Genomic DNA, 19291 nt, shown 5'->3' with positions numbered 1-19291 from the left:
AAACAGCTTTTTGTTTTATTAATCTTTTGTATATTTTAGTTTCAATTTGATTTATTTCTACTCTGATTATTATTTCTTGCCTCCTGATAATTTGGGATTTGGTTTCTTCTTGCTTCTCTAAGTCCTTAAGATGCATTGTTAAATTGTTTAGAGATTTTTCTATTTTTTGAATGTGGGCACTTATTGCTATAAACTCCCCTTATTACTGCTTTGGCTGTATTCTACAGATTTTGATATGTTGTATTTTTTTTTCAAGAAATTTTTAAACTTCTTCAATGACCCATTGATCATTCAAGAGCATGTTGTTCATTTTCCATTATTTTTCAATTTCTGTTGTTGTTCTTATTGATTTCTAGTTTTATTCCTTTGTGATCTAAGAAGAAACATAATATAATTTCAATTTTTAATAATTTAATGATACTTGATTTGTGGGTGAATACGTGGTCTATCTTCAAAAATGTTCCATGTGCTGACAAGAATAACGTGTACTTGGCAGTTATTGTATGAAGTGTTCTGTAAATGCCTGCTAGGTCCTTTTGTTCAACAGTGTGGTTCAGTTCTGATGTATCCTTGTTGATTTTCTATCTGAATGATCCATCAATGACAGTGGGATATTGAAGTTGCCCATATAATTATATGGAGTCTATCTCTCCCTGTAAGTCTAACAAGATTTGTTTTTATAATTGGGTAGTCTAGTGTTGGGTACAAATATAATTATGATTGTTATATCTTACTGTTGAATCAATCCTCTTATCAATATATTATTTGTCACTTTTTTATAGTTCTGTATTTGAAGTCTGTTTTATCTGACATGAGTATGGCTACTCCAGCTCATGTGTGGTTTCAATTTCGTGGTACATCCTTTTATAGCCCCTCACTTTCAGTCTATGTATATCTTTACCTGTGCAATGAGTTTCCTTTAGGCAGCATATATTTGGATCTTGTCATTTTATCAATTTGGTCCATCTTTATGTTTTGACTGGAGAATTGAATCAATTTATACTAAACATTAATATTGATAAATAAGAACTATTGTCCTTTAGTTGATTGATTACTGATTTATATGTTTTCTGTTTGTTTCTGCCTCTTATTAATTCTTTGTGCTTTCATACTTTTTGTTGTAAGTTTGAAATCTCTTCTCTTTTGTGTATGTGCTCTGTTAGTGAATTGTGTACCTCCATGTGTTTTCATAATACTTACTTCCAATGTAGTATTCCCTTCAGAATTTCTTTTAGGGTTTATCTGGTGGTGATGAATTCTCTCAGTTTTGTTTGTTTGGGAAATACTTAATTTCTCCTTCACTTCTTAAGGGGAGCTTCATTGGATTTAATATTCTTAGAATTTTTTTTCTTTCAAAACCTTGATATATCACCCCCACCTGTTCTGACTGATAAGGTTTCTGCTGTTGATATTTTTCTCTCACATCTTTTAAGATTCTCACCTTGTACTTAACTTTTGACAATTTGACTATAATATGCCTTGAAGAAGATCTTTTCTTTCTTCTTTTTTTCTTTTCTTTCTTTTCTTTTCATTTTTCTTTTTTTCTTTTTGGTTGCATCCTGTCAGGGCCTATTGAATTTCCTGTGTTAATTTCCTGTGTTCCTCTCTCAAGACTTAGAAAATTTTTAACTGAAACTTCATTCAATAGGTTCTCAAGGCATTTTCCCTTCTCTTCCCCTCCAGTTTTCATTATAATGTATTTTTTCACTTAATTGTATCCTGTATGTGTTGTAGGATTTCTCCATTCTTTTTCATTCTTTTCCTTTATTTTGGTCTGACTGGGTTATTTCAAAAGTCATCTTCAAGATCAGACATTTTTTCTTCTTGGTGTGTTCTGTTGTGAGCTCTCAACTGAAGTGGATGTGGGCTTCCAAAAGTGTGTGTCTTAAGTCTCCAGACAGTTGAGTATCAATCACACTGGAGTTTGCAATGGCCATGTTCTTGGTGAGTGGGACACAGAGAAGGCTCTCCCTTTGCCCCCATGGCTAAGCCTGAATCATTCTGGGGCTTGTGGCTCCAATAACTGTGGCCCTGGAACTGTGTTATGTGGATGAGAATTTTTCCAGTGCCTGCTGGGTGCATGTGGGTGATGCTGGAATTTATAGCATCAAAAGTCCTAGTCCCAGCAATGCAGGATATAAAAGGGACCTTGCCCTGGTCCCATGGGATGAATCCAGGTTATGCTGAGGATTGTGCATAGGCAAACATGGGCCTGGACAGTGGAATGCAGGTAAGATTTCCCCTGTGTCCTACAAGGTGGGTCCAGTGGCTCTAAGGAATATAGTACCAATAGTCATAGTCATGGAGCTGTACCTTGTCCAGGTCTCATGAGAAAGCATAGGTTATACTAGAGACTGTTCACTGGTTGTGCAAACCTCAATCAGTGTGATGCAGTTAAGGTCTTCCTCGGGTGCCGTGGGTGAGCACCAGTGTCTCTGGGACTTACTCACAGACCCAGGGCTGCAGGATACAATGTGTTTCTTATACAGAGTCCTTGGAAATAAACTCAGGTGGAATATAACTCTAACAAGCACAGTCCTGGGACTGTAGGACTCAGAAGGTAACTTACCAAAATACCAGGCGTCGATCACATGTTATACTGGTGACTGTGCACTAGCGGTTGCAGGCCTGAAGCAAACAAATGAAGATAGGGCCCTCTAGGTCCCACCAGTAAGTGTGAGTTACTCCAGTGATTGTAGCACCAACAGCCAGTCTCAGAGCTTCAGTACACACAGCAGACCTGGTTCCTACAGGGTATGAAAGGGTGGTGCTGGGGATGTGCCCTGGCTAAGAGATGCAAAGGGGACTTCCTCTGGGCTGTTGTATTGGCTGCTGCTGGCACTGAGCCCCCAAACCAGAAGATCTTCACAATCAGAGTGAGCAATCATGGCTCTAGGGGCTTGTGCCCAGTAGTTCTGCAGCTGTGGGATCCAAAGGGTCCTGCTGTCTGCCCTATGAAGTGCCCTGGCTCTGGCTCTGGCTGTGGGGCTTCTGGCTGTGACCCGGATACTTGCTGTCCCCTAAAACAGAATGGAGTTTAGCAGAGGCTGTGGGACTTCAGTTTCAGTCCAGGGCTGTGGGGACACTGAGAGGCAATGCAGGTTCCTTTTGTGGAACAAAGCAGTTGCTATGACCCCAGTCAGTTTTCTAGACTGGATTTAAAGCCAGTGAAGATCATGGAATTCTTCTGCAGTCAGGGCTTCCAGTCAGAGATGCAAGATGGTATCAGTCAGAGCAAGATGGTGTCCCTCAGTCAGGGAACCGGGGTAGGAGCCTTGGTGGCTTTGCCCCACTCTCTTAGCTGACTTTTGGAGTCTGTGCTGTTTGGAGTTCCCATCACTTCTTTACTGAAACTTTCCCACAGTCAACCTCCTTTGTTGTTCAAGTCCTTCCCTGTGGCAAAGTTCAGTGAGGAGCCTGTCTGTTCAGTTCTCTTGGTTGGACTGCTCTAATTATCACCAATTTACTATAGATTTTGAGTATATTTTAATATAGAAAGTAAAAAAAATCAATACAAATTTATATAAGCCTCAAAAATCTGTCTGAAACAGAGTAATACATCTAACAAATTATTGAATAAATGGGCTGAAATACCAAAGCCTGAGTAACAGCAGTAGCAAGGAAAAATGATGGCAAAAGCTATAGCGTTCATGGGGCTGGCACTGTGACACAGTAGGTTAATCTTCTGCCTGCGGTGCCAGCATCCCATATGGGCTCCCGTTCTAGTCCCAGCTGTTCCACTTCTGATTCAGCCCTCTGCTATGGCCTGAGAAAGCTGTAGAAGATGGCCCAAGTGCTTGGAAACCTGTTACCCATGTGGGAGACCTGGAAGAAGCTCCTGGCTTTGGATTGGCCCAGCTCTGGCCATTGTGCCCATGTGGGGAGTGAGCCAGTGGATGGAAGATCTTTCTCTCTGTCTGTAACTCTGCATCTCAAATAAATAAATAAAATCTTTAAAAAAAAAAAAGCTATAGGGTTCTGTAAACAATACTTGCCTTTAGGGGAATAAAAACTTGCTATCTCTGACACTGTAATGGCAACTACAGAGATCAGAATAGGGCAGGACTGACTAATTTTCACTCCTTGGGAAGGAAAGGTGAAACTTAGAAATCCAATGAAACACTACTTACTTCTGGGCACTAATTAAGGAAGATCTTACTAAAAACATTTAAATGATAGTTGTTGACACAAACTAATAAATATTATAAATTATTTTGTCTTATTTTAGATATCCTAACCTCCTTCAGAGTAGTAGCCAGATACTGCATTACAGAAGATTGACATTTATGTTAAAAACCATATCTTGAAAATTTTGCCAATCTTCACATATATAAATACAGCTATAGTAAAGATCCAGCATCCTTATTACTTCCTGATAGTTTATACTTACACGAAATGAGAAGAGCCACAAGCTCACCTTCAGATGAGTAGTCCTGAAGGTTCATTCTTGTCCTAGTCTCAGGTATTTCAAATTGATTCCTTAAAAAATTACAAATCACTGCATCTTGTAGATTACTCACAGACTACTCATAACCAATCCATGATTCTCAACTCTGTGAATGCCAGATGGTCTGCTGCATAATAAAATAGCTCGTGCAGGATGCGTACTGTGGATGACCAATGTATTTCTCTCTCCTCTCAAGGACAAGGACCTGCCTGCGGAAGACATTGAACCTGCCCCAGTCAGAAGGATTATGAAACTCAATGCTCCAGAATGGCCCTACATGCTGGCTGGATCTGTGGGTGCTGCTGTTAATGGGGCAGTCACACCCCTCTATGCCTTCTTGTTCAGCCAGATTCTTGGGGTAAGCAAGAAACTGGACAAGATTTATTCTTCTCATACTTTTCACATTTGTATCAGTCAATATTATTGTTTTTGGAGGTCTGCTCATTGTTTTTATATATTTAGCTCTTTTTTGTTAGCCCTTTTTTCTCATCTTTAAAGGATGAAAAATTCCTGGGGTCTCCATTACATGGAAGGTAAGAAGGTAGAGTTGAGTGCTTTCGTTTGGACTGCAACTCTCAGTCATCATGCCTGTAAAAATGATACTGTTGCTGCAGATTTAATGTTGGAAGAAGACAATTTACCTATATGCAAGCCAAATCAGAATGCAAAGCTGGTTTGTTGAATAATGCAAAAGGATTTTAGGAACAATTTTGATCTTGTGGAACAGCTAAGGTACATTTGACTTATAATAGCAGGTGTGAGTGCATGATGTACAAAATGCTCTGGTCTCCTGACTGCACCATTGAAATGGGGACATGGAGAGGAAGAGAGAAAGGAAAAAGAGAAGTGAAATAAGGCAAGGATAAACAATAAGCTTGTTTCCATTTTTTTCACTTCCAAGGCGTTTTGATATTCTCCATCTGACTTTATGGCTGTGATAACTGCAAACATTTGTTAGGTACTACCTAAGCACTTTATGTATAACAGTTCATTTAAGTTTCCTAATAACCATCAGAGGTAGCTATTCTTATTATTTTCATTTTACAAAGGAGCAAGTGAAGGCACAGGGAACTTAGAATGACCAGGGGGAGCCAGAATACAAGCCCAGTCAGAGTGACTGTAGAGAGAGGTCCAAATAAAGCCTTTTGATTTCAAAATTAGTTATCAAAATGCACTCATGTTTTCTTAGTGGAAATTTACACACACACACCCATACACACAAACCCTGTAAGTTCAACAAGGCAGGAAACCTTGAAACTAAAGAACATTTTCACTTATTCAAGCTGATAGAGCCATTAGATGATGAGGCCTGGACTAGTTCCCAGGTTTGGTTTTTTGTTTTTTTTTTTTTTTTTTTTTTTGACAGGCAGAGTGGACAGTGAGAGAGAGAGAGAGAGACAGAGAGAAAGGTCTTCCTTTTGCCGTTGGTTCACCCTCCAATGGCTGCCGCGGTAGTGCGCTGCGGCCGGCGCACCACGCTGTTCCGATGGCAGGAGCCAGGTGCTTATCCTGGTCTCCCATGGGGTGCAGGACCCAAGGACTTGGGCCATCCTCCACTGCACTCCCTAGCCACAGCAGAGAGCTGGCCTGGAAGAGGGGCAACCGGGACAGGATCGGTGCCCCGACCGGGACTAGAACCACGCTGTTCCGATGGCAGGAGCCAGGTACTTATCCTGGTCTCCCATGGGGTGCAGGACCCAAGGACTTGGGCCATCCTCCACTGCACTCCCTAGCCACAGCAGAGAGCTGGCCTGGAAGAGGGGCAACCGGGACAGGATCGGTGCCCCGACCGGGACTAGAACCCGGTGTGCCGGCGCCGCAAGGCGGAGGATTAGCCTAGTGAGCCGCGGCGCCGGCCAGTTCCCAGATTTTCTGAGTCCTATCCTAAAGAGCCTACTAGCGCGTCATACCATCAGAGTTTAATAACAATAAAAACTTACATTTGGTTTCCTCTTCTCTTTATCTCCCTTGTCATCTCTCTAGTAGAGATCCTGATCAGGAAAATGCTCCACAAGCATGAGTTGTACAGAAAAACATAAGTAATCCACAAACAGAAGTAAGCCAGTTGTGCCAGGAGAGCTGCTGGCACTTCTTTAATTTTTATACTGCCCTGTAAGGGAAGAAATCACATTAATTTTAGGGAACTTCAGGAGGTAGGAAATTGGGAACACAGGAACCTTCAACACCAATTAATTGAATTTCTGGTTGTGTAGTTTCACAATATTTTGTTAAAAATTGTTTATTAAATGTATTTTCGGCTGGCACTGCAGCTCAATAGGCTAATCCTCCACCTGCGGCGCCAGCACCCCAGCTTCTAGTCCCGGTCAGGGCGCCGGATTCTGTCCCGGTTGCCCCTCTTCCAGGCCAGCTCTCTGCTGTGGCCAGAGAGTACAGTGGAGGATGGCCCAAGTGTTTGGGCCCTTGCACCCACATGGGAGACCAAAAGGAAGCACCTGGCTCCTGGCTTCGGATCAGCGCGGTGCGCAGGCCACAGCGGCCATTGGGGGGTGAACCAACGGAAAAGGAAGACCTTTCTCTCTCTCTCTCTCTCTCTCACTGTCCACTCTGCCTGTCAAAAAAAATTTTTTTAAATGTATTTTCATTTATTGGAAAGGAAAGAGAGAGAAATATTCCATTGGTGGTTCACTACCCAAATGCAGAGAGAAAGAGCGAGAGCGAGAGAGAGACAGAGAGCTCTTCCATCAGTGGTTCACTCCTTAAATGCCCATAACAGCCAGTGCTGGGCCATGCTGAACCAAGGATGTTGGAACTCCATTCAGGTCTCTCACATGGGTGTCAAGGACCCAAATACTTGATCCATCACGTGCTTTTTCCCAGGGTGTGCATTAGTAGCAAGCTGAGTTAGAAGAAGAGCTAGGACTTGAACCAGGATGCAGGGGTCCCAAGTGGTAGCTTTTTTCCCCGAGTGGCATCTTAACTGTTACACCAAATGCATACCCCTGAAAATCTGATAAATAATGAGCTTTTATTCCCAGTAAGTACAACAACCAACATCAAAGGAATGTTCTTTTTTCACATTTTAAAAACTCATTTATTTGAGAGAGAGAGAGAGAGAAGTTATTTTATTCGTTCAGTAGACAGTGATTGTCTCCTCTGGAAACCTTGCTGGGGACACGGACCATTCAGTTTTGATTCTTTCCCCCAGTGGAGTTTCCAGTCTACGAGGAAGACAAACATTAAACAGAAAAATCCACTCTTTGTTCAACAAGTATTTGTTGGGCACTTACTGTTTACCAGACACTGTCGCTGGTTTAGGAGGTAGAGTTGGGAATAAGAAAACAAAGACTGTTCTCTGCTGCCCTGAGCCCATCCTTCTAGTAGGGAGAGGCTGCAGACATGCAACCCATTGAGCAAAGGTGTAGGTGTAGAAGGTATAGAGTAGACCCAGGCTTGTGCTGTGAATGTTTGCTTTTCAAAGAAATCCAGGGTGTCAGCTTCTTTGCTGATTATTTCCTTCTGTCTTATGAAAATACTCAGTCAACTCCACCCATGTCATAGGTAGGAGCTTCTGTGGAAAGGGTTTGGCATTCCCATCAGCAGACCTTACTTTCTGAAACTGGCTCTGCTGGCTACTGACCACATACTGCATGCTCTGGAGTCACATCATGTCACTTCTAGACCTCAGTCTCCTCAACCATAAAATGAAGGATTGACAGAGATGCTCTCTAAGATCCGATCTGTACCTAGTGGTTCAGGAAATGGCCAAGCTAGAAGAAAACAGCAATTAGTAACTCCTGCCTTCAGCTTGACCACCACTCAGTAACTAATGGAGAGAATATTGTCTATGGTTCTTCTGGTCCAAAGCAGAAATTCTAGCATGGACTTACACCTGCAATTGAGCTGTCAATGTCAACGCATCATTGACATTCTCACAGGGTTGTATTGTCTACTCTCAAACTAAACAGTTTTGTGGCTTTTAACATTAGCCAAATATATTCTATTAACACCGAAAAAGTGGGTAGTACCAGAACCTAAGGAGCAAGCATTAGAAGCTGAGAAATAGGCATTTGCTTACTACAGGCTGAATGAACTCCAGCAAATGGCTTGATGTTTTGGACTTTAGTTTTCCATCCATAAGGTAAGAGTTAAATAGGCTAATCTGAAGTTCTGGAGTCCATGGTTATAATAGGTGACTTTTGAAGAATGGAAATTGTGGCATTAGAGTTTGGGGTTTCAGGATATTTGTATAGTGATTTAAAAAACCAAACCAAAAATATCTTTAAATTCCTGAATTTGTGCACTACGTAAAGTAAACTTGTGAGTGATATCATCCTGGGAAGAAGTAATGTGCGGCGGCACCGCGGCTCTCTAGGCTAATCCTCCGCCTGTGGTACCGGCACACCGGGTTCTAGTCCCGGTTGGGGCCCCGGATTCTGTCCTGGTTGCCCCTCTTCCAGTTCAGCTCTCTGCTCTGGCCTGGGAGTGCAGTGGAGGATGGCCCAAGTGTTTGGGCCTTGTACCCGCATGGGAGACCAGGGGAGGCACCTGGCTCCTGGCTTCGGATCAGCGGCCATTGGGGGGTGAACCAACGGAAAAGGAAGACCTTTCTCTCTGTCTCTCTCACTGTCCACTCTGCCTGTCAAAAAAAAAAAAAAAAAGAAGAAGAAGAAGAAGAAGAAGAAGAAGAAGAACTAATATGCTGTTTTCCAAGCCCATTTGCACCTGTATTAATAACTAGAAGGCCCTTGAAATGGTCCTAGGTGTGGAAAAACCTCATTAATTCCAAGCCTTTTCTTCTACTTTGGAAGTTATGATAATTGAACCGATTACTTTTATTTACTTCATAAAATAGGATTTGTCATTGGAATAGTACACATTGCTTTCAGGGAGATTTATTTAGCATTCAGTGCTTATTGAATAAATGTTTTTCTTTGAGCAACTCTTTATTGACCTAGTTCTAGTTATTCAAATTAATTGAAAACAATAAATAAGAATTTATCCTGCAGCTCCCCATCATTTAGGATGAATTAGGAAGATTTTGTTGTTCCTAAAATCCATTTTACTCTCATTGGAACTTGTCCATTCCATTTGCTTACCACAACAGCTTGGTTCTCAATGTTACCTGAGCAAACACCTGCAAGTTCAGAATGGACTTATGAATACTGTTTGCTACTCACTGTAGACTTTAAAAGCCTCACTCACAATCTCCATAATTTAGGGACAGGAATGTTTTCCATCTCTGGTTATTCAGAGGCAAAAGCCTTAGTCTCAGAAGGCCATGATTTTTTTTCTTTCTCAAACCAATTCCAATCAATCCCTTGATAGCTAATTGCCTTCTTAATATGATTTTATTTTTATATAGCAAATAGTTTATTCATAAACTACTTTATATATTTGTGTGTATGTATATATACATATATACACACTAATAAAGGCAAGATACTTGATTGTGGAAATCATCTTTCTTGCATCCCAGTTAACATTCTCAGATTCTCAAGTTCCTTCAATTCATTTCTCCTATCTTTCCCACTTTCTCTTCTTTCCCTTCCTTCCTTTTTTCTCTGCCTTATTACTTTAATGATTGACATCATTTCATCATCTTTTTTATCTGTATCAAAGCAATGGCTGAACCTGAGCAAAGAAACAACACAAAAATTCTGTGAGTTCTCACCACTAGCTTTCATTCACCAGGCTTCCTGCTCCATAGGAGATTAAGGTATATCATCATAATGTTCACAGCTGACTTTGTTTTAATCAGTACTGTGTTTAAAGTGAAACCATTTTTTATTTTTTTATTTTAGATCAGTTTCAGGTTCACAGAAAAGTTAAGAGGAAAGTTTGGAGATTTCCTGTCTACCCTCTGCCTTCCTCCGTATTATAAACAGGCCTCCTCTGGGGGTATAGTTATCAAAGTCAATGAACCCATGTTGACACACCATGAAGTCCACAAGTCCACAGTTTATACTAGGTTTCACTGTTGGTCTATGTTCTGTGGGTTTGGACAAATGTGTAATGGTGAAAAAAGAAAAATTTAATTTAAACATGTACATTTATTTTGTAATTATTTATATTAATGAAGTCTCTTTCTTGCTTACTATCTTTCAAAGACTTTTTCACTACCTGACAAAGAAGAGCAGAGGTCAGAGATTGATGGTATATGCCTACTTTTTGTAGCATTGGGCTGTGTATCCTTTTTCACCCAGTTTCTGCAGGTAAGAAATGTTGTCTTTTAGTAAGTGATTGAGCTATTTCCAGTGCTTTTCATATTAAAATATCTCTAAAAATTCCTTCTTTATGTTTTAGGGTTACACTTTTGCCAAGTCTGGAGAGCTCCTCACAAAAAGGCTACGTAAATTTGGTTTTAGGGCAATGTTAGGGCAAGACATTGGCTGGTTTGATGACCTCAGAAATAGCCCTGGAGCACTGACAACAAGACTTGCTACAGATGCTTCCCAAGTTCAAGGGGTAAGCTGTGGAAGTAACAGTGTTTGAGCTGTTGAAACAAAACACCTAGACTGGGTGATTGATAACAGAAACTTATTTCTCACAGTTCTGTCGATTGGGAAGTTCAAGGTCAGGGCACCAGCAGATTCATTGTCTGGAGAGGGCTTACTCTGTCTTCTTCAAGGATGGCAACTTCCTGCTCTGTCCCCGCTTAGTGGGGACATAGCAGTGGTGGTAGAGTACGCATGGAAAAAAAAAAACTCAATGGGTTGATAGTGCTATACTGCAGTACTGTCAATCCAAAAATATTAAAAATGGTATGGGACAATTTCCAATGACCTGAAATCCTTTTAAAAGAAAACCCCTGTAGATGTTTCACTTTCAATCCTACACCTTCACAGTAAGTAGATGTGTTCCTCGCAGACTTAGGGTCAATCTCTACTTATTGCTTTGCAGCCTTTCTTTTTCCCCCTAAAATTTCTGATGTGAGCATGTATCCATCAATATATCTTCTTCTACGAAAACATTTTCAATGATAGTGTAACATCATTTTAACATACTGTCATTTCTTAAAGAATTCTTGATAGGTTCCTTTTTGTTTTTTTCCCCCTTACAAACAATTTTGTGTTACTTTAATTTTTTTCTGGAGCTGGTGTTGTGGCATAGCAGGTTAAGCTGCCTCCTGCAAAACCAGCATCTCATTTGGGTACTGGTTCATGTCCCGGCTGCTCCACTTCTGATCCAGCTTCGTGCTCATGTGCCTAGGAAAGCACATGAAGATGACCCAAGTCCTTAGGCCCCTGCCACCGATGTGGAAGACCTAGAAGAAGCTTCTGGGTCCTGGCTTTGGCCTGGCCCAACTGTGGCTGTTGTGGCCATTTGGGAAGTGAGCCAGTAGATGGAAGATCTCTCTTTCTCTCTAACTCTGTCTTTCAAATAAGTAAATACATATTTTAAAAGATTTTCTTTCTTTATTTTTTTCTTTTTTTTGAAAGGCAGAGAAATAGATGGAGAGAGATCTTCCATCTGCTGGTTCATTCCCCGGATGTCCACAATAGCCAGGACTGGGCCAGATTGAGGGTAGGAGCTCAGAAATCCATCCAGGCCTCCCACATGGATAGCAGGACCCCAAATACATGAGCCATCATCTGCTGCCTCCCATGGTGCATAATAGCAGGAAACTGGATTTGAAGCGGTGGAGCCAGGACTTGAACCAAGTACTCTGATGTGAGATGCTGGCATCTCAAACAGTGTCTTAATCACTGTGCCACATACCTGCCCAAATTTATTTATTTTTTTGGTTTTTTTTAAGTTTATTATTTTATTTGAAGGAGTTACAGAGAGGCAGAGACAAAGAGAGAGATAGAGAGAGAGACAGAGACAGGTCTTTCATCCGCTGGCTCATTCCCCAAATGACTGCCACGGCCAGAGCCAAGCTGATCCAAAACCAGGAGCCAGGAGCTTCTTCCAGGTCTCCCACACGGGTGCAGGGCCCAAGCACTTGGACCATCTTCTGCTGCTTTCCCAGGCCATAGCAGAGAGCTGAATCAGAAGTAGAGCAGGCAAGACTCGACCTGGCACCCATATGGCATGCCAACACTGCAGGCAGCAGCTTTACCCACTAAGCCACAGCTCCGGCCCCCCAAATTTATATTAGTGTAAAAATAAAATTTGCCATATCATTTATTACTTCCTTGGTTCTCAAAATTCAGTCACTAGATTACAATGTATAATAATTGTGAAGGATTTTGATATGCATTGTCTCCCTGTTCAAGGAAATTTGGTAGCAGTTTCACTCATCGTTTGACTATTCCAGTGCCTATTTTCCCCACTCTTAAACTTAAGCTAAATAAGTAAATCATTACTTTTTTTTGTTGATGCGTGCTTCTTGTTTTAGCTTACTCATTAATTTTTATTTTTTCAATTGACATAATAATTGTACACATTTTTGGGATATCATGTGATGTTTCAAAATATAAATATATCATGTAATGTTCAGATTAAGCATATCTATCTCTTCAAACATTTATTATGTATCTGAGACAATGATTATAATCACCCATGATTACCCTACTGTGCAATTGAACATTGCAACTTATTTCTCCTATCTCCTATGGCTTACCCATGGACAAATGTTTCCTCGTCCCTCCCTCTCCCTCTCATCCTCTCTCCAATATCTGGCAATTACTACATTACTCTCAACTTCTGTAAGAGTGCATACGAGGGGCTGGTACTGTGGCATAGTAGGTAAAGCCACTGCCTGCAGCACTGGCATCCCATATGGAAGATGGCCCAAGTGCTTGGGCCCCTGTACCCATGTGGGAGACCTAGATGAAGCTCCTGGCTCCTGGCTTTGGACTGGTCCAGCACTAGCCATTGCAGCCATTTGGAGAGTGAACCAGCAGACAGAAGATCTCCCTCCATCTCTCTCTCCCTCCCTCCCTGTCTCTCTCAGCCTCTCTCCCTTTCTCCCTTTGCTTCTCCTCCATCTCTGTAATGCTGACTTTCAAGTAAATAAAGAAATCTTTAGGCCAGCATCATGGCTCATTAGGCTAATCCTCCACCTGCAGCACTGGCACCCCGGGTGCTAGTCCCGGTTGGGGCACTGGATTCTGTCTCGGTTGTTCCTCTTCCAGTCCAGTTCTCTGCTGTGGCCCAGGAAGGCAGTGGAGGATGGCTCAGGTGCTTGGGCCCTGTGCCTGCATGGGAGACCAGGAGGAAGCACCTGGCTCCTGGCTTCAGATCGGCGCAGCATGCCGGCCATAGTGGCCATTTGGGGGGTGAACCAACGGTAGGAAGACCTTTCTCTCTGTCCCTCTCTCTCACTGTCTAACTCTGCCTGTCAAAAAAAGAAAGAAAGAAATCTTTAAAAAAAAAAATGAAAGACTACATAGTGTCCTTCAGCCTGCAAGGAGCTTCTAAAGGAGAAATATGTAATTATCTTTTTTTAAAAGATTTATTTATTTATTTGAAAGTCAGAGTTAGGAGCCCAAGCACTTGGCCATCTTCTTCTGCTTTCCCAGGCCACAGCAGAGCTGGATCAGAAGAGAAGCAACTGGGACATGAATCGGCACCCATATGAGATGCCATAACCACAGGCAGAGGCTTAGCCTACTACCCCACGGCACCAGTCCCAATATTTTTGTTTTTTAAAAAGTACCTTCTTTGTAAAAAAAAAAAAAAAGAGAGAGAGAGAGATTGCTAACCAAGGTCAAATTTATCTTAATATTGATGTAAGTAGATTTGTGGCTTTGGTTTCTTCGAATAAGATAGAAAATATTTCAACAATATTTGTTGAATATAACAGATTTCATTTCCCACTGTTTGACATCCTCCTTCCCATCTTGAATACCAACTTACCATACACATTGGAGCTATTTGGGAATTCTGTGTTTTCATTCATTGATCAATTATGCTTCATCTATGCTAAAACTCTACATTTTAATTATCATAACATGATAAATTTTAAATATCTTGTAATGAAGATCCTTTTTTAAGATTTTCTTTATTTATTTGAAAGGTAGAGTTACAGACAGAGAGAGTAAGAGACAGAGAGAAAGGTCTTTCATCTGCTGGTTCACTCCCCAAAAGGCTGGAACGGCCGGAGCTGGGCTGATCCAAGGCCAGGAGACAGGAGCTTCTTCCAGGTCTCCTACGTGGGTGCAGAACCCAAATACTTGAGCCATCTTCTACTGCTTTCCCAGGCCGTAACAGAGAGCTGGATGAAAAGAGGAGCATCCAGGACATGAACTGGCGCCCAAATGGGATTCTGACACTACAGGCAGAGGCTTAGCCCACTATGCCACAGGACCGGTCCTGACTTTCTTTTTAAAGATGTATTTTATTTATTTGAAAGGCACAGTTATGGGGGGGGGGGGGGAGACAGAGAGAGAGAGAGAGATCTCATCTACTGGTTCACTCCCCAAATGCCTATAACAGCCAGAGCGGGACCAGGCCAAAGCTGTAAGCTGCTTCTTGGTCTCCCACATGGGTACAAGAGCCCAACCACTTGAGCCATCTTCCATTGTTTCCCAGGTGCATTAGCAGGGAGCTGGATTGGAAGTGGAGCAGCCAGGACATGAAACAGCCCATATAGGATGCTGGCGTCATAGCTGGCAGCTTTACCCACTGTACCACAATGCCCAATATTTTATACAGCATACACCAAACATTAGTCACATCTGCATAGCTGTAACTGCAATGAAGACTTGGAGCCATAAAATGCTTCTGATTAGTATTTATAGTACTTACCACAGTGGTCCACCTCCACTTATGTTGGGGACTGAATCCATTTTTTCCATCTGAACACATTTATGTTAAGGTAACATGTAACTTTGTACCAATGAACAGGCTAACTTCAATAAAAATCAAAATAATATTCTGTAATAGTCTTGTATCAACTTTAAAAATATAATTCTGGGTAGATAAAAGGTATCTGTTTTTCCCCCTCTCTCTGTCATTCTGCCTTTCAAATAAATAAATGAATGAATTTATCCATATAACTAAAGAGGAAACAGTCATCGTCACTGATAATAAAGGCCCAAGCCCAGTGCTGTGGTATTTTTCAAACAACCCAAACACATATGTGCCTGAGACACATGTAGACCATGCTTAGGACTGCGTTAATCTCAGGTGTGCTGCTCTGGCTCTGACATCTGTAAAATGAAGTTAGTCAATAGCTGAGCTTCTGAGAAGCCATGAATAAAGTAGACTTTTATTAATCCAGTTTTCAGTTATATTAGGGGATATCATTATTTAAAAGAACTTGACTTTTTAAACAAAGAACTACCATACAACCCAAAAATTCCACTCCTAGGCCCAAATCCAAAAGAATAGAAAGCAGAGGCATGCATAGGTATTTGCACATCAGCGCATATAGCAACATTATTCATAATAGCCAAAAGATGGGAAAAAAAACAAGTGTCCATCAATGGATGTATAAACAAAATGTGATATAAACATACAATGGAACATAGTCAGCCTTACAAAAGAATGAAATGCTGACATACTACAGTGAAAACGAACATTTCATTGAAAACATTAACCCCAGGGGCCAGCATTATGGCATAGCGAGTTCAGCTGTCGTCTGCAATGCCAAAATCCCATGAGTGCTCGTTCTTGTCCTGGAGCTCCACTTCCAATCCAGCTCCCTGATTATGGCTTGAGAAAGCAGTGGAAGATGGACGGCCCAAATATTTGGGCTCCTGTACCCATGTAGGAGACCTGGAGGAAGCTCCTGGCCTTGGCCTGGCACAATTCTGGCCATTGCAGCCATCTAGGGAGTGAACCAGTGCATGGAAGATCCCCCTCCATCTCTCCCTGTCTGTCTGTAACTCTTTCAAATAAATAAATAAATAAATAAATCTATCTTTAAAAAGGAGAGAAAAAAAAACATTAAGCCAGAAACAGACAGACAAATGTCTGTTTCTACTCCTATGAGGTATCTAGAATAGGCAAACTCATAGAGATAGAAAACAGAATAAAAATTACCAGGTACTTGGGGGAGGGAGGAAAGGAAGATTATTGTCTAATGGCTATAGGGTTTTGGTTGAGAATAATGGAAGGTTTGGGTATAGACGTTAGTGACTGTTATACAACATTGTGAATGTCTTTATTGACACTGGGTTGCAACTTATGATTGGCTAAAATGGTAAACATTGTTAGGAATATTTTATCACACTAACAAAAAAAAGTCCTACCTTTTTCATGTAAAATAGCCTTTTCCCATACTGATTGTTGGTAGGATAGACTCTGAGATAGGCTAATTGCTTTTGTTCCCAGGCTACTGGCTCTCAAATCGGAATGATGGTCAATTCCTTCACTAACGTCACCGTGGCCATGATCATTGCCTTCCTCTTCAGCTGGAAACTCACCCTGGTCATAGTGTGCTTCTTCCCCTTCTTGGCTCTGTCAGGAGCCGTCCAAACCAAGATGTTGACAGGATTTGCCTCTCGAGACAAGCAGGCACTGGAGAAGGCGGGACAGGTAATCTCATAGATCAAATTTCCAGACTGTATGAGGCTGAGCGGCTCTCAGACAAATGGTTAGAAATGGGGAGGCCAAAGAGACTTAAGGAAGCTGCCAGCCCAAAAACTCTCCCTGTGAGAAACCTCCCACTAGCTCTTTATATATGTGCCTTGTTCCAAGAAAGCTCTGAGGCCATGCATTTGAGCAGGTGCAGAGAAAGCATGAGGCTAACACAGAGGGTTGCGTGTTTGACATCCTCTTAGACAGACATTTGTTCCACATCTGCTTGCGGGAAGCCTGAATGGTCCGGTTTTCTGTCTGTTAGGTTTTCCAGCCTAATGGGCTCCCGGACTCATGCTGTCCACATAAAGAGGAGCTAGCATCTTTTTTATCAGCACACACTTTTTATGCTCACATATCAGTGTCAGCTAGGCTTATGGCCGATGTCCTTTCCAAACAGAATCACAAGCCACAGTCCAAGTTTTAAATATGCATTTAAAAAAGTGTGTTCTAATTAATATCTGGTCATCAGAGATAAGTGAGGGGATCACGTTGTAGACATCAGAAATCACACACATACGCATACATACACTCAATAAATTCTCTGTAATCTATATTTTGTCATTTAAAGGAGGGAATATGAAAACTTCCCAGTAGGCAGAAGCCAAATGACTGCCTGTGCCAGTGGTAGAAGCAACACATGCTTGGGCCTGACTCTCACTCAGAAGTAACAATGATTTGCCCTAGAGTGTGGATTGAAACAAACACAGGTTCCTAGTATAGACTAAAAGATAAGCATTGTACTTAAGTTAGACACAATATTTAGGTAGATTAATTTTGGGGAAAATAGAGTATTATTTTAAATTATGGCATTAAATGATCTTTGATCTCAGAAGACATCTAAAGACACCATTTTGGACATGTCAAAAGAATTCTCAAAGAAGTTAAAATGCTTTCAAGGGTAGTCACGTGTATCTCTTTTCCCCTTCCTCTCTCTGCCACAAGTGGAGGCAGCAGGGCCATGGTACGGTGGAACTGGACTGTATTTGACAAACTGTCTCACGGTCCAGTTGGGGTTCATTCCGGCAGCAGTTTGTGTTTCTGGAGTGTGCCCGCATCTCTGGCTGGTACCACATTCTGCCATTTGCACCAGATGGAATCCATGTAGCGGCTGAAATGCTGTAAAGGAATTATTTCTACCGTTTTGCTTCTAAGACTCTCTTTCGTTCTTCAGATTACCAATGAAGCCCTCAGTAACATCCGCACTGTTGCCGGAATTGGAAAGGAAAGGAAGTTTATCGAAACATTTGAGGCTGAGCTGGAGAAGCCATACAAGACGGCCATCAAAAAGGCAAATGTTTACGGACTCTGCTTTGGCTTTTCCCAGTGCATAACATTTATTGCAAATTCTGCTTCCTACAGATATGGAGGTTACTTAATCTCCAACGAGGGGCTGCACTTCAGCTATGTGTTCAGGTGAGGAATATCCAGCAATGTTTATGAAAGATGAACACTCAAGGGAGGAATAGCCTGATTCTCTCACTTAGCTTTTGCTGTACAATAAAGCAACCCACACTTGCTGGATTTATTATTTCTGAGGATTCTGTGGGTTGTCACAGTGCTTTTTTCTGGCCTGGGCTGACTCCATCAGGCTTCTGAGTGTACTTCTATGTCCACATGGCCTCTCTGATGAGAGCTGCAAATACAACAAGAGGACAAGCCCCAGTGTGCAAGTACCTTTCGGGTCTCTCCTTGTGTCACCCTTTCTAACATTTGTTTGGCCAAAGAAAGCCAAGCACAGATTAAAAAAAAAAAAAAAAAAGATATTTCTTTGAAAGAGTGACAGAAAGAGGCGAGGGGGTCGTTGGGGAGAGAGATTGATCTTCCATCTGCTGGTTCACTCACCAAATGTCTGCAACAGCCAGGGCTGGGCCAGGTCAAAACCAGGAGCCAAGTACACTCATCTGTGGGTGGCAGAAACCCAAGTGCTTTGGGCCATCATCTCAAGCCCAGATTTAAAGAATAGAAAAATGGAATTAGTCTTTTGGTGAGAGCAGTAAAACAGCCATATTGAAAAGAGATGCATAGCAGGCTGAATTAATGTGTTCTTAAAAAAAAAAAATGTATCTGTCCACTTGAAAAGCAAAGCCACAAAGAGTGAGAGGAGAGAGAGAAAGACAGAGAGGCCTTCCATTGGTTAGTTCATTCCCAAATGGCTGCAACAGCTAGGACAAGGCCAGGCTGGAGGCAGGAGCCAGAAGCTTCATCTGGGTCTCCCACGTGGATACAAGGGCCCAAGCACTTGGGCCATCTTCCACTCCTTTCCCAGGCACATTAGCAGGGAGCTGGATTGGAAGTGGAGCAGGTGGGACTCTAACCAGTGCCCATATGGGGTTGCTGGCATCACAGGCGACAGCTCTCCCTGCTACACCACAGTGCTGGCCCCAGTGTGGTCATTTTTACAAACAATCT

General features: G+C 41.9%; 1 protein-coding gene across 2 annotated transcripts in view; it reads left to right on the top strand.

Moving 5' to 3' along the window:
- Positions 1-19291, top strand: part of ABCB11 (ATP binding cassette subfamily B member 11) — a 105340-nt gene that overhangs the window by 71506 nt on the left and 14543 nt on the right. For both annotated transcript variants that reach the window (XM_062187623.1, XM_062187614.1), the window contains exons 19-23: positions 4644-4805; positions 10516-10620; positions 10712-10873; positions 16634-16837; positions 18054-18295. In XM_062187623.1, the coding sequence (XP_062043607.1) occupies positions 4644-4805; positions 10516-10620; positions 10712-10873; positions 16634-16837; positions 18054-18295 (875 nt within the window). The remainder of the gene's footprint in view (positions 1-4643; positions 4806-10515; positions 10621-10711; positions 10874-16633; positions 16838-18053; positions 18296-19291) is intronic.

This window comes from Lepus europaeus, chromosome 1 (assembly GCF_033115175.1).
Source record: "Lepus europaeus isolate LE1 chromosome 1, mLepTim1.pri, whole genome shotgun sequence".
Lineage (NCBI taxonomy): Eukaryota > Metazoa > Chordata > Mammalia > Lagomorpha > Leporidae > Lepus > Lepus europaeus.
Note: the sequence above shows the minus strand (reverse complement) of the source record. Positions and strands in the feature narration are given on the sequence as shown.